An 11,021-nucleotide genomic window follows, 5' to 3' on the forward strand; every position below is an offset into this window, starting at 1 on the left:
CAAACATTTAATATTGACACGTTTAAGATTCATCTTCCAGGATATATTGTACATCTCATCTCGGATTACTTTAATAGAATAGAGACTAAATGGTTGCAAACATTTAATATTGACATTCCCCCCGCCCTCCCCCCTCCACTCCCCCCCCCTCCTCCAACAACAATGACAGAGATACATGAACCCCAGTACATTCGATCACAGAGACGCTTACCGTGCATGGCAGCATTTGTATACAAATAGTTAATGTGTGCAAAAACTGTACATTTCTGCAGTGCAGGTTTCCCTGAACGCGTTACACAGGAAGCCAGACTCTGGAGTTGTTGTAGAAGAAGGACTGCTTTGGCAAAATGTGTGGATCGTAGAAACCTGGACAAAAAGAGAGAGCGTATCACTTTCCAGACAAATGGGCAGGCTGAGCTAGTCCCACCAAATTAAATTTCGCCTGGAACTTAAAAAGCCAAGTTGACCTTTATATAATAGGACAGCGACTAGTTGCGGGGGAGTTGCTCTTCTCTCTTGCTCCAGGCGGCAGGAGAAAGAGATGAATGTTCATTGAGCGAGAGCTCTGGTCTCCTGCTTAAATCCCCAAAAGCCCAGAAGGGGCATTTGATATGAATAGAACAGTAATTCAGTTTATTAGTGACATCATCTGTGATGTTTGTGTGACTGTGTACTGTATGTGTCGAGGGGGTATAAACCAGAATGTAAACTATTTACAAAAGCATCACAACATAATAAACAAAGGCAAACGTTGGCTTTTTTTGCCAGCATCTCCTCTGACTTCATACAGTGTACCATGTGTAATTTGTACATGTTTGTTAACTATAACAACAAAGTCAACATCTGAGCAGGATAGATCATTTTGCTGGCGAGGAGCACGGCTACTGAATAAAAATGAAAAAATCCCAGGCAGCTATTATAGTGCACCTACTTTTCCTCACATGGCCTCATTTACATATACTAAAGTCAGCATTTTCCTACATTTTCCAAACTAAATGGCAACAGCTCTCAGAGTAGTAATGTAAATGTTATGCAAATTTAAAACCAAATTAGCATGTGTACCACAAGGAAGCAAATGAGTGCATGAAAATGATGATATTTCACACCACAACCAACTCACTGAGAAGTCAGGATTTTAGTTCATGTAGCACATATATTTGTGTATGAAATGTATATAATGATAAGTCTACAACCAAACCTTTTCTCTGGGTAGACACCACAGCCTGTAACAACCTATAAGACCTTGTGAAATACATAGTGTTTGTGTTTCATGTCATGATTTTGCTTTTCTTTTGGCATTACCTGGACCTGGCCTCCTGTCAGATTGTTCTGGTATCCTGTCAGTTTTAGATGCAAATGCAGCTGTGGGCATGGGATGCTTAGACAGGCCATCACAGCCCCTGATGTCATACTGCGCAGGGCCCGGCAAGAGAGGGTCCTTGGGAACAATTATAGGTGCCGCTGATATTGTCAGATAGAATCCCCTCCTACAGACACAGTTCACAGGATACACCTTTTTAGATAGTTAAAAATGAATAACTGGGAGGGAGCGGGGGAGGGGGGCATAATCAGAGCGATGCATATCATCTTTACTCACGGCAGGATGGTCCTCTTCACCGGTGCCGGGGTCTGATGGGGACTGTAGGCTCCTGGGCCTGGTACGCGGTGGTCCAGCGGAGGAAGGATTCTCTGAGTCTTCGACTTAAAGGGGGACAAGACTGCCTTGGAGCCGTCAGGGATTAGGTATCCGCTCACCTCATAGTGGCCTTTAACATATTTATGATGCAAGATTAAGATACATCGAATGCATACATTAAAATGACGTTCATACACGACTTTTCAGAGAGGGCTGAGATGTAATTACATGGCGATGGCTCATTTTTGTTGGGGTACATAGAGTCACGTCCAGTTTTTGACAGGAAAGTCGATGTACCGTTCGCTGAGGATAAGCTCTTTCCTATAATATCACATCTGACCTGTCAATACCGAAGAAACAACACAAAAAAAGGTGCACATAAACGACAGGATGCGCAATACGGCCTTTAAGAGCTACTCGCATGACTCACATACATACATCATATTGATTTGGGGCTGGAGTTTTGTGCTTCGGACCCTCCAGCTGCACAGCCACGGGCAACTTGAACACCCTGGAGACTCCGATGCTGAAATTATTCTTGTTTATCAAGGTGCTCTGCAGGTTGTATACATTTGGTCCCGGGAGGCCTCTCCGCGGGTCAATGGAAGCCCTAGGAGGCTATCGGGTAGAGTAAGATATGACAAGTAATTGTCCTTTTTTTAAAAAGCATATTTGGTGTATTTACAGGCAATCAGCTGGATCTCAATTTTTCTGGGGTTTTAAACTGTCATGTCGGGAAATAGGATTTACAAAAATTGACGTTAACCCATGAGTAAACAACATATTGAATACAATATAATGGTTTCAAATAATGCCTCCTGGACTCTATTAGAGGTTTTCCAGGCATGTCCAACTGGTAGGAGACCATGAGGAAGACCCAGGACATGCCGGAGGCATTATATCTCCTAGCTGGCTTGGGAACGCCTCGGGATCCCCCAGACTGAGCCTGTAAAATGTCTGCTGGGCCTGCTGCCACTGCGACCCGATCCCGGACTATCGCATGAAAATGGATGGATGGTTTCAAATAAGTGTGATATTGTCTTAGACTTGACCTTTGTGTCTCTATAATCTTGGCTATGGCGCTGCTGGGTGTGCACCTGAAATCAGTGGGAGTTACTTGGGGGGAGCCTGACCTTGGACGCAACAAAACCGGTGGTGCCTTTCTTTGAGAAGGAAGGACTTTCGACTTCAGCGCTGGCAATAAACCCATAGCTGCCTGGTCCTGGATTTCCATTCTGAAACAAACACACATTGTCACGTTTATAGTTTTTTTTTCATCAATTCTTTATTGAGATGTTGAATGAGTCCCTACCAGAAAGTCTTGTGAAGGGAATCTCTTGGCTTGAGATGAAAAACCCAACTTTTCTAGATTTCCTATCACCCCTCTTTGGTCTTTAGTTGGCATTGTGGATGAAACAGGAATCATATCTGCATTTAAATCAACAAAAAATAATTATGATTTCTTATTTCATATACAAATGAAATAAAGTTTTCACTTGGACTCACTGTTATGAACTTCTCGGTCCACGTTGCCCATATTTCCCTACTAACTCACGTGTATCGTTGTTATGGCAACTTAAACACAGAGCGAGACGTGTGCGAGTTGACGTCGTGACGCGGTCCTCTACCGCCACCTGTAGGTACCGTGGTGTCCGACAGGCGCTTTATACCAACCCGCCTCTGTTTTGTTTCTACAGATAGCTCCATCCATCATGGCGATGCATGCGAAGGCGACTCCACCACAGATCCCGGACACCCGCCGGGAGCTCGCCGAGCTAGTGAAGAGGAAACAAGAACTTGCCGTAAGTCCACGTTACCGTAGTTCCCTCTAAGATAAATGCTGCATTAAATGTGTTGTTTTACCACGTGGAATCACAGGTAACTCTCACTTTATCTCGGCGTTTGGTAGCTGAGGCCTTGCTAAGTGCTAAGCTAACGTTAGCCATCTCTCGGCCGTTCATAAGCGCAGTGCGAGTAGCTCCTGCTAACTTGGCTAACTAGCTAACGTCACCGCTAAGACAATACTGTAGGGAGCGTAGCGTTATTAATTATAGGCCACCCGTCTATTATTTGCTTTTATTGGAATATTCGGTTGCATTCAGTACTGCTAGCGTTTTAAAATACATTGTTTTTGAAAGTGTTACCGACCGTTTATACTGCAGCGAATGTGCTAAGGAGTTAGCATAGCTTCAATTTAGCCGCCGCCCGGTTGGCGAAGATCTCGCGATACTATAGCTTTACGGGCGCGTTACACATCTGTGGCTGGCGGTCGTTTAACAACACAAGGCGAATATGGTGACAACGCAAGTCATACAGAAACAAGAGCAGTGAGTAAAGTAGTTATTGTAGTGGGTAGACTTCTCTAGATTCTTGACATAATATTGCAAAATCAAGAGTGACAAACATTCTAATACTTATTTGTCTGGTCGTCTGTGCACAGTGCCTACTCATTTCTCACAACTAATTCAAGCGCCATCTGTTTTTCAGGAAACACTGGTGAACTTAGAAAGACAAATATATGCATTTGAAGGCAGTTATCTAGAAGACACTCAGATGTACGGTAATATAATCAGAGGATGGGACCGATACCTCACCAACCAAAAGTAAGTATATCCAACACATTACTGTCGCATCACTCTTTATCATGCGTATATGTAGAAGAAAACACAATAACATAGTACATTGTACAGCTATCACAATAGCAATACACATGTACTTGTGGAATCACTTTTCATTACTTAATCACATTACTTTTTAGTAAATTTATTAGAATCAGAATTAATGAGCATGTGCTTGGTGAGAATGTAGTGATATCCCACTACTTTAAAGTCTTATGGATCCCATTTTTATGTGGAGAATAATGTATACATACAAATAATCAATAATATATATCCCAATGTTTCCAATAACTCCAGGGTGTTGTGAAGTCCAAAAGTCAAAATATATTGGCAAAACATTTCCAAAATTCACAACATGTTTTTATCTAATGACATATTGTACTTTCTACTGCGGTCAAACTCTTCTCCCGTTGGCTGGTGTTCACAAAGGGAGACAGACTCCCGCTGACAAGTTATAGAGCAGCTACACATTCATAAATAAAGATTCATACGTAGATGATGTGTAGGAATGTAATTTTAGCCACATTAAAATTGTGTATCGGAATTAAATTCATATTATACATCCTTTTGTTTTCAGCACAGTCAGTGTGGGTTTCTTTGTGTGCCAGATTTGCTTTTGAAATGCTAAATCAAACAGGCAAGAAAATTATATGCAGCCGAGGGTGAGCCGGCCAAGGAGCTATGTGTGTGTCTGTCTGTGTGTCTGTCTGTGTGCAGCCAAGGTCCTTTCAGAGTTAATTAAGGAGCAGGCGAGGAAAAAAGCAGGCAAATGAGTATTGAAAACGTTTTAATACAGAATCGTTGAATATCCTGATCGGCCTTCGTGGAGACCACCGATCAAACTATTCAGAATAACTATTGGCATATTGGTCGGAACACCCTTAATCAATAACAGCGTTAACCATATTTCTGATATTTTAACAGGAACTCCAATAGTAAGACTGATAGAAGGAATAGGAAATTCAAGGAAGCAGAGCGTTTATTCAGCAAGTCATCGGTCACATCAGTTGCAGTAAGTTCCCCTCTCACTGGACTTTTTTCCGAAATACTTTAGACAAGAAAAGAACTGCTAATGCACTGCACTCTCTGTTTTGATTTGCAGGCAGTTTGTGCACTCGGCGGGATACCCGATCACATGAATGAAAAACGTAAGTGGGTTTTTTTTTCGAGCCAAACGGCCGGTTTCTCTGTCATAGTTCTTTGTACTTTCTGACAGTGAATTTGTGCTGTCACTTGGGTCCCAATAGGCGAGGCAGGCAGCGGCACGGAAAGCGACGCCTCTCCAGATCTCCAGAACCAAGAGAACGAGCCCAGCCAGGAGGACACAGAGGATGTGGACTCAACGCTGCAAGACTTAAAGCCTCAGAAAGCTGCCTCCTCTTCCTCTTCAGGCAGCCATCACGGGAGCCACAAGAAGAGGAAGAATAAAAGACACAGGTACACGATGAAGATACAAGAAGCAGTGTGTCATCATGCTGTCTGATTTTAGCTTCTTCTTCCTTATTCCTTATCAATTACATATCCAATTTCAGAATTTCTTCATTAGGAATCTGAGTCTATTAATAGCCGATCAGTATGTTTACAGGCACACAAGAAACCAGGTTAATGGGAAAGTGGTTTACACCCAGCATGTCTGGGAATGGGTCGGAGTTTATCAATACTATTAGTAAAAACCATTTTGTTTTTAGAGCGGAAACAGTGATTTTTTTTACAGCAAAGTTACAAAATAAGCTAAATATAAGATTGTATTTTTATAGGTCTTGAACCAAATCTTATTACACGTTTTAATGTATTATACGCTCCTTAGAGCTAGTTAGGAAGTTAAACTAATGTATATTCTCACCATCACGACATTTTATGAGATTACATGTGAACACAAACTACTCATTTTCACTGAACAGAGCCTGAACGCATCTTAATGTACCTGAACGTTACCACCACCGTGTATAACAAGCAGTTAGCAGCGCTCCTGTCTCTGTACGGATCGACAACAGTCCGTTACACCACCACTACTTAGCGTCGGCTGGTTTTCCCTGACTCAGCCCTCACTGTTCTAACCGCATATTAACACAGCAGGTGCTCCACCTAACACACTGTGCCGCAGTGGTTCTGTCACTCTGTAAAGTATGGACTGCGGTGTTATGTAGACTGTATGGCTGTAGACTCAGGTGGGTGAATTAACACTTGCTGCTCTCTTCCTTTCCCTAATGCCGCCCCTCTCGCCCCTCCCCCCAAGTCCTTCTGCCATGTTTGATTATGACTTTGAGTAAGTCTGAATTTTACTTCCTGTGGTCTTTACATCCTGCCTGCTGTGAACCCCATCCTTTGCTCTCTGTCTGCTTGTGTTGACCTGAACTTTGAGTTAAGCCTGCCTCGCTATTCAGCCATACTGCATGTCCAACACGCCCATCATTCTAATGCACATCCACATCCAGCACTCTGATCTCCATTCGATCTTTCTTGCTTGTTATTGGGGTATTTTCCACATCTTTGCGACTCCAGAGTGTGCTTCCCCAACTCCCAGCAGTTGAAGAAAAACATTGCTGGATGCGTTCAGATGTTTGTCTGGCTACAGATTGGTGCACGAACAAGAACGAACACGCGGCCATTTAGTGTTCTTGTTATGAGTTTGTCTTTAGGCTTCTTCGTGATATGGTAGTGGTGTCGCTTCTCACCGTAATTCCATCTGAACCTGGTTCGATCAATGCATATAATGCCGCCTTTCTTTGTTTCTGTTGCAGATTTGACATGAAGGTTAACAAGAAACCACGAGCTGTAAGTTGGAGTTTCTTTTTCTTGGTTTTATTTTACAGCAATACTGTAAACTGGTCAGAAAACTAATGATTTTATTTATTGACAAAACATCTGATGTTTGAGATGAATTGTTTCGTCGGTACAATGTCGGCAGCTTTAATGTCAACTGTTCTGACTCAAAAAAAGTCTGGCAATCAGGTGAAGCGCATGAATACTTTGGACTTATTCTCTCATTTCAATAACCGTTGCCATCATTCGTCCCCTGTCTCCCTGCAGGACTATTCAACTTAACAAATACGACTGCAACACCTGGACACACACGAGGAGGATGCCTGTAGAGAAACTCCAGATTTCTGGACTTCATGGACTTTGTATGCCTTTTTATTTTTATTTTTATTTTTTTCTCGGTTGTCATATTTCAGCCTGTACTGTGTTGCTTGACCCCCCCCCCCCTCCCCCTGGTCACCGACCTTTGGTCAAGGTTACGATTTTAACCTGCCAAGTAGAAATATGGTGTCGCATGTTACTTGAGGCCTGACGAGGCCCATCGCTAGTAACACACCATTTTGTATAGTGTTATAAAAAAAAGATTGTATTTATTATGTAGTTAATTTCCCATTGTAAGAAAATTTTTGTTTTTTTTGTTAAGCATCACATAGACGTATAACCCCCTGAATATCCCGGATTCTTTTATTACATGGTTGTTTTGCAAAAAAATAAAAACAAATACAAGTAAAGAATATGTTTTGCTTGTTTACAATGCTTTGCGTCGCTCATCGCGGCAGTGAACATATCCCTGCATGTTGTTAAAGTCCGCGCTGCCTGTAATAATAACCCTACATCTTTGTTTTCTTCTGTCGATCGCTAGCAGATGCACGCCTGTGAAAAATGTAAATTGGGCCAATTCTTGGATGCAGTTCCCACACACATGTTCCATAAAAAGTTGTATGACGGAATAGTTTAGTCCGAGTATAAACAGTCTTTACCGAGCTAATGTGGAGAACAGCCAGCACATTTTCTTCTGTCAGTTCTGTTTGTTTCATGTAGTTACGAAGGTAAACACTGAGCACAGAGTGTCGACAGCACCATGTTACACAACGGTCCCTGGGTTTTAGCAGCCATAGATTTTTAATATCTACTTTAATATTGTTTGGTTAGCAAATGACCGTAAAAGTTGCACCTTTTTTTTTATTTTTTTAAAATCAACATGAAGTGTGTCACTTTTTCCACTAGGCTGCGCCAAAAACACAGTGGGCCGTATGTCTGTATACGACAAATGAAATACACACTCATGCAGAGTTTAATACTTTTGATCTAACATGTAGTGCTGCTTGTCAATCCAGAATGTTTTCTTGTTGGGAGACGTCATCCATAAAGACGTCCGCCTTCTCTCCGATGCAATGGGACTTAAATGGCAGTCAGCGTCTGGCTTGCCATGGCTCCCATCTTTCTCTATTTGGATATTTTACAGCTCTTCAGAGTACTGTGAAACATGGAAGTAGTTGAACCTCGCCGTGACTCACACATTGGTCACAACTGGGGGTTATGGAGAGGAACCAGAGCTGCTGACAGACGCATATGATGGAGAGGCTGACTAGGAAGAGTCCGTCGCTGGAATGCTCTCCTCGGTTTCAGGCTCCATCCACAGAGTCACCATTCTGCTCCTATGACTTACACAGCATCGCAGCATCTATAGGACCAAATATCAACCAAATACATGCAAAACTAGCAGCCGCCTCTGCTGTAGTTTATTTGCTTTGTGTCTCCGAGAGCTGTTAGCATGGCTGCAGGTTGTTGGTGCTCGATTTTAGCCTCTTTGCTACTTTATTGCTCTAACAAACGGATGAGAATTGTTTTATCTTTCTCTCCCTTGAGGAGGTTTCACACGGGACTTCACTTCTTTAACTTGTGATTCACATAACTTGTGACCGGCCGCTGAACATTTCCGCAGGTTCGGAGTCACGCTGCACATTTTTCCCCTCAGTGGTGTTGCGTCCTCGTCTCCTTCCTCATCTCCTCCCATGTCTCCTTCAGAGTGTGTGATGGAGACCAGGGCTCATGTGACCTCGCTCACAACTCACATTCAACCTCCACCAGCATACATAATGCAATCTGGCTGGAAAGAGTCCCGCTCGCACCGCAATGCATTCCACACGTTTAACCTCGGGGTGTGTGAGTAATGAGGCATGCGCGTGCAACGTGTGTTTCCCACTTAGCAGCAAATCTTTGTTTTATTTCCTGTCACGTCAGGGCAGGGGCGGGATTTTGATTTCAAAGGTGGTGGTGGTGAAACCCAGAGTCATTAGTACAGCCACAGAAACATGCTCATCATTCTGATTGTAACAAACATATTTTATACAGACAAAAAAGTGATGAGATTGATCCATGTATTGACTCGCCCTACTCAGGAGATGGTGCATCATGTAGTCATCACTAATGGATTTAATTTATTTAGACTTTGCACTTGTAGTCCCCTGATATCTACATTTTGGAAGCAAATGAATATCAAACCAGAGCCTATAGAGGCTTTTAAAATGAAGTTATTGTTAATATGTGATGGTATGTTGGCACAGTTTAGGCCTTCACATTGATGAAGAAACAATAAATCTATAAAAGTGTAACCAAAAGGCTTCATAGGTGTCACAAGCAAAAAGCCATACACCAACCCTTTCCAAGGTCAAGAATGTACTTTCTGTCTTTTATTGATTGTTTTTCCAGACACATTACTGTATTAAAATGTGTGAATATTGATATGGTTGAGGGTTTTATGATAAAACATTTAAAAAAAAAGGAGGAACCAAGTCAAAAAAGATGATAATCGCCGTCCATCCCTGTCAGTTTACATAGTAACCATCCAAACGAATAGTTAATCCCTTCAGAAACCAAGAATCAACTCGTGTGACGCTACACAGGAAACAAGCAGGAAGCAACAGTGTAGCCGACCGCCTTCCTTCATCTGTGGTCAGTCCGTTGGAGTAATGTCGTCTAATTACTTTAACAGCCTGCAGCAGCGGGGTCCAGCTGAGTCCCCGACCGCTGAGCGGGGATGACGTGAAATCTTAAATATTCACTGAGGGGCTTCGACCCCCTGGCCTTCCTTTCTCCTCCCGGGACCAAACAAGACTCGTTTCGCCGACATCCCCGCAAACAAGGTCAAACATATTTCAGGAAGAGTCATGGGAAAAGCTCAAACAAATAACAGCACCACATGGCGCTTTTATTCCTCATCTGGAGTTGATCTTGTGACGGGGTTTTAACAGGAGAACATGCTTGTTGCACCAAGTCAACACTTTTACACAAGTCATAAAAGATGACGAATAGCAGGAAGTAACGGGAGAGAGAGGGTTCACATCTTGACGGCGACATTTCACAGTTTATGAAGCAGCGCCTGGAGAGAGACAAGCAGCCATGTCCTCACATTAGCACCTGTCAAGGCCAATTTCAGATGTTTACATCTTTTTCATGTAGTTTTATTCCTGAAATAATAGAAGTGCATTACGAATCTGAACTTAATGTCCGCTTGCGAGCTCTCTGGACTTCTTGTCAAACAGTTTTCAAGGTCGAAAAGGAACTTTTTTTTTATTAAAACTGTCATGCGAGACAGTGCGCACGTGTATAAAAGGTATTTCAATTAGCACTAAATTCATAGAAACAAACTAAGAATATTTTAAAGGAATATTTCTGGTGGGAAAGTGTGTGTCCTGTTCAGTGTGTCCTGAACTACATCATGTTGGTTCTCCCACTCGCTCCTGACATGGACACTAGCCTGGCACAGCCGCCATGTAAACACAATCAGAGCAGATCAGCACAGAGGTTCTGAACTGTAAATATTTATGTAGATTATGTGAGTAATATGAGGGGAAGTCTGCAGGGGACGACCCGCAGAAATCCATCGTTGGGAAACGGGGTAAGGGTATTTCAAAGGGACCGCGAAGACATTGTGAAGAGAGTTTAAGATAATATATATTTTTTTAAATGAAGTGTCAGCAAAAGGAAGATTTAGTTTCAGCAGC

General features: G+C 42.5%; 2 protein-coding genes across 5 annotated transcripts; one reads left to right on the forward strand and one right to left on the reverse strand.

The window, feature by feature from the left end:
• Nucleotides 1-157: 157 nt before the first annotated feature.
• stpg1 (sperm-tail PG-rich repeat containing 1) lies at nucleotides 158-3,413 on the reverse strand. Of its 3 annotated transcripts, none has more exons than XM_068576386.1 (8): nucleotides 3,192-3,411; nucleotides 2,949-3,064; nucleotides 2,770-2,871; nucleotides 2,075-2,254; nucleotides 1,865-1,976; nucleotides 1,598-1,766; nucleotides 1,303-1,487; nucleotides 158-366 (listed from the first exon to the last, which is right to left on the reverse strand). In XM_068576386.1, exons 2-8 carry the CDS (start codon nucleotides 3,060-3,062, stop codon nucleotides 293-295), a joined length of 936 nt encoding a protein of 311 aa, XP_068432487.1. In that variant the 5' UTR covers nucleotides 3,063-3,064; nucleotides 3,192-3,411; the 3' UTR covers nucleotides 158-292. The 3 variants fall into 3 exon arrangements, with proteins under 3 accessions (XP_068432487.1, XP_068432486.1, XP_068432488.1); XM_068576385.1 differs by having other exon boundaries at nucleotides 3,143-3,411; XM_068576387.1 differs by lacking the exon at nucleotides 2,075-2,254 and having other exon boundaries at nucleotides 3,143-3,413.
• Nucleotides 3,222-7,748, forward strand: meaf6 (MYST/Esa1-associated factor 6). Of its 2 annotated transcripts, XM_068576388.1 has the most exons (8): nucleotides 3,222-3,438; nucleotides 4,124-4,239; nucleotides 5,179-5,266; nucleotides 5,357-5,402; nucleotides 5,502-5,691; nucleotides 6,491-6,520; nucleotides 6,996-7,029; nucleotides 7,285-7,748. In XM_068576388.1, the coding sequence occupies exons 1-8, from the start codon at nucleotides 3,349-3,351 to the stop codon at nucleotides 7,297-7,299; spliced, it is 609 nt and encodes a 202-aa protein (XP_068432489.1). In that variant the 5' UTR covers nucleotides 3,222-3,348; the 3' UTR covers nucleotides 7,300-7,748. The 2 variants fall into 2 exon arrangements, with proteins under 2 accessions (XP_068432489.1, XP_068432490.1); XM_068576389.1 differs by lacking the exon at nucleotides 6,491-6,520 and having other exon boundaries at nucleotides 3,225-3,438.
• The last annotated feature ends 3,273 nt before the right edge of the window (nucleotides 7,749-11,021 follow it).

Source organism: Clinocottus analis, unplaced genomic scaffold, assembly GCF_023055335.1.
Source record: "Clinocottus analis isolate CAN_PGR_092001 unplaced genomic scaffold, fCliAna1.0.p SCAF_14, whole genome shotgun sequence".
NCBI lineage: Eukaryota > Metazoa > Chordata > Actinopteri > Perciformes > Cottidae > Clinocottus > Clinocottus analis.

Excerpts from the sequence above, each read along its gene's own strand:
- meaf6 (XM_068576388.1), top strand. The coding sequence starts at position 3,349 with ATGGCGATGCATGCGAAGGCGACTCCACCACAGATCCCGGACACCCGC. Across the intron at positions 5,267-5,356 it reads CATCGGTCACATCAGTTGCA|GCAGTTTGTGCACTCGGCGG; the intron begins GTAAGTTCCCCT and ends TTTGATTTGCAG. Across the intron at positions 5,403-5,501 it reads CGATCACATGAATGAAAAAC|GCGAGGCAGGCAGCGGCACG; the intron begins GTAAGTGGGTTT and ends GGGTCCCAATAG.
- stpg1 (XM_068576385.1), bottom strand. The coding sequence starts at position 3,173 with ATGGGCAACGTGGACCGAGAAGTTCATAACA. Across the intron at positions 1,767-1,864 it reads CAAAAATGAGCCATCGCCAT|GCCACTATGAGGTGAGCGGA; the intron begins GTAATTACATCT and ends AATATGTTAAAG. Across the intron at positions 1,488-1,597 it reads GTGAAGAGGACCATCCTGCC|GAGGGGATTCTATCTGACAA; the intron begins GTGAGTAAAGAT and ends CTGTGTCTGTAG.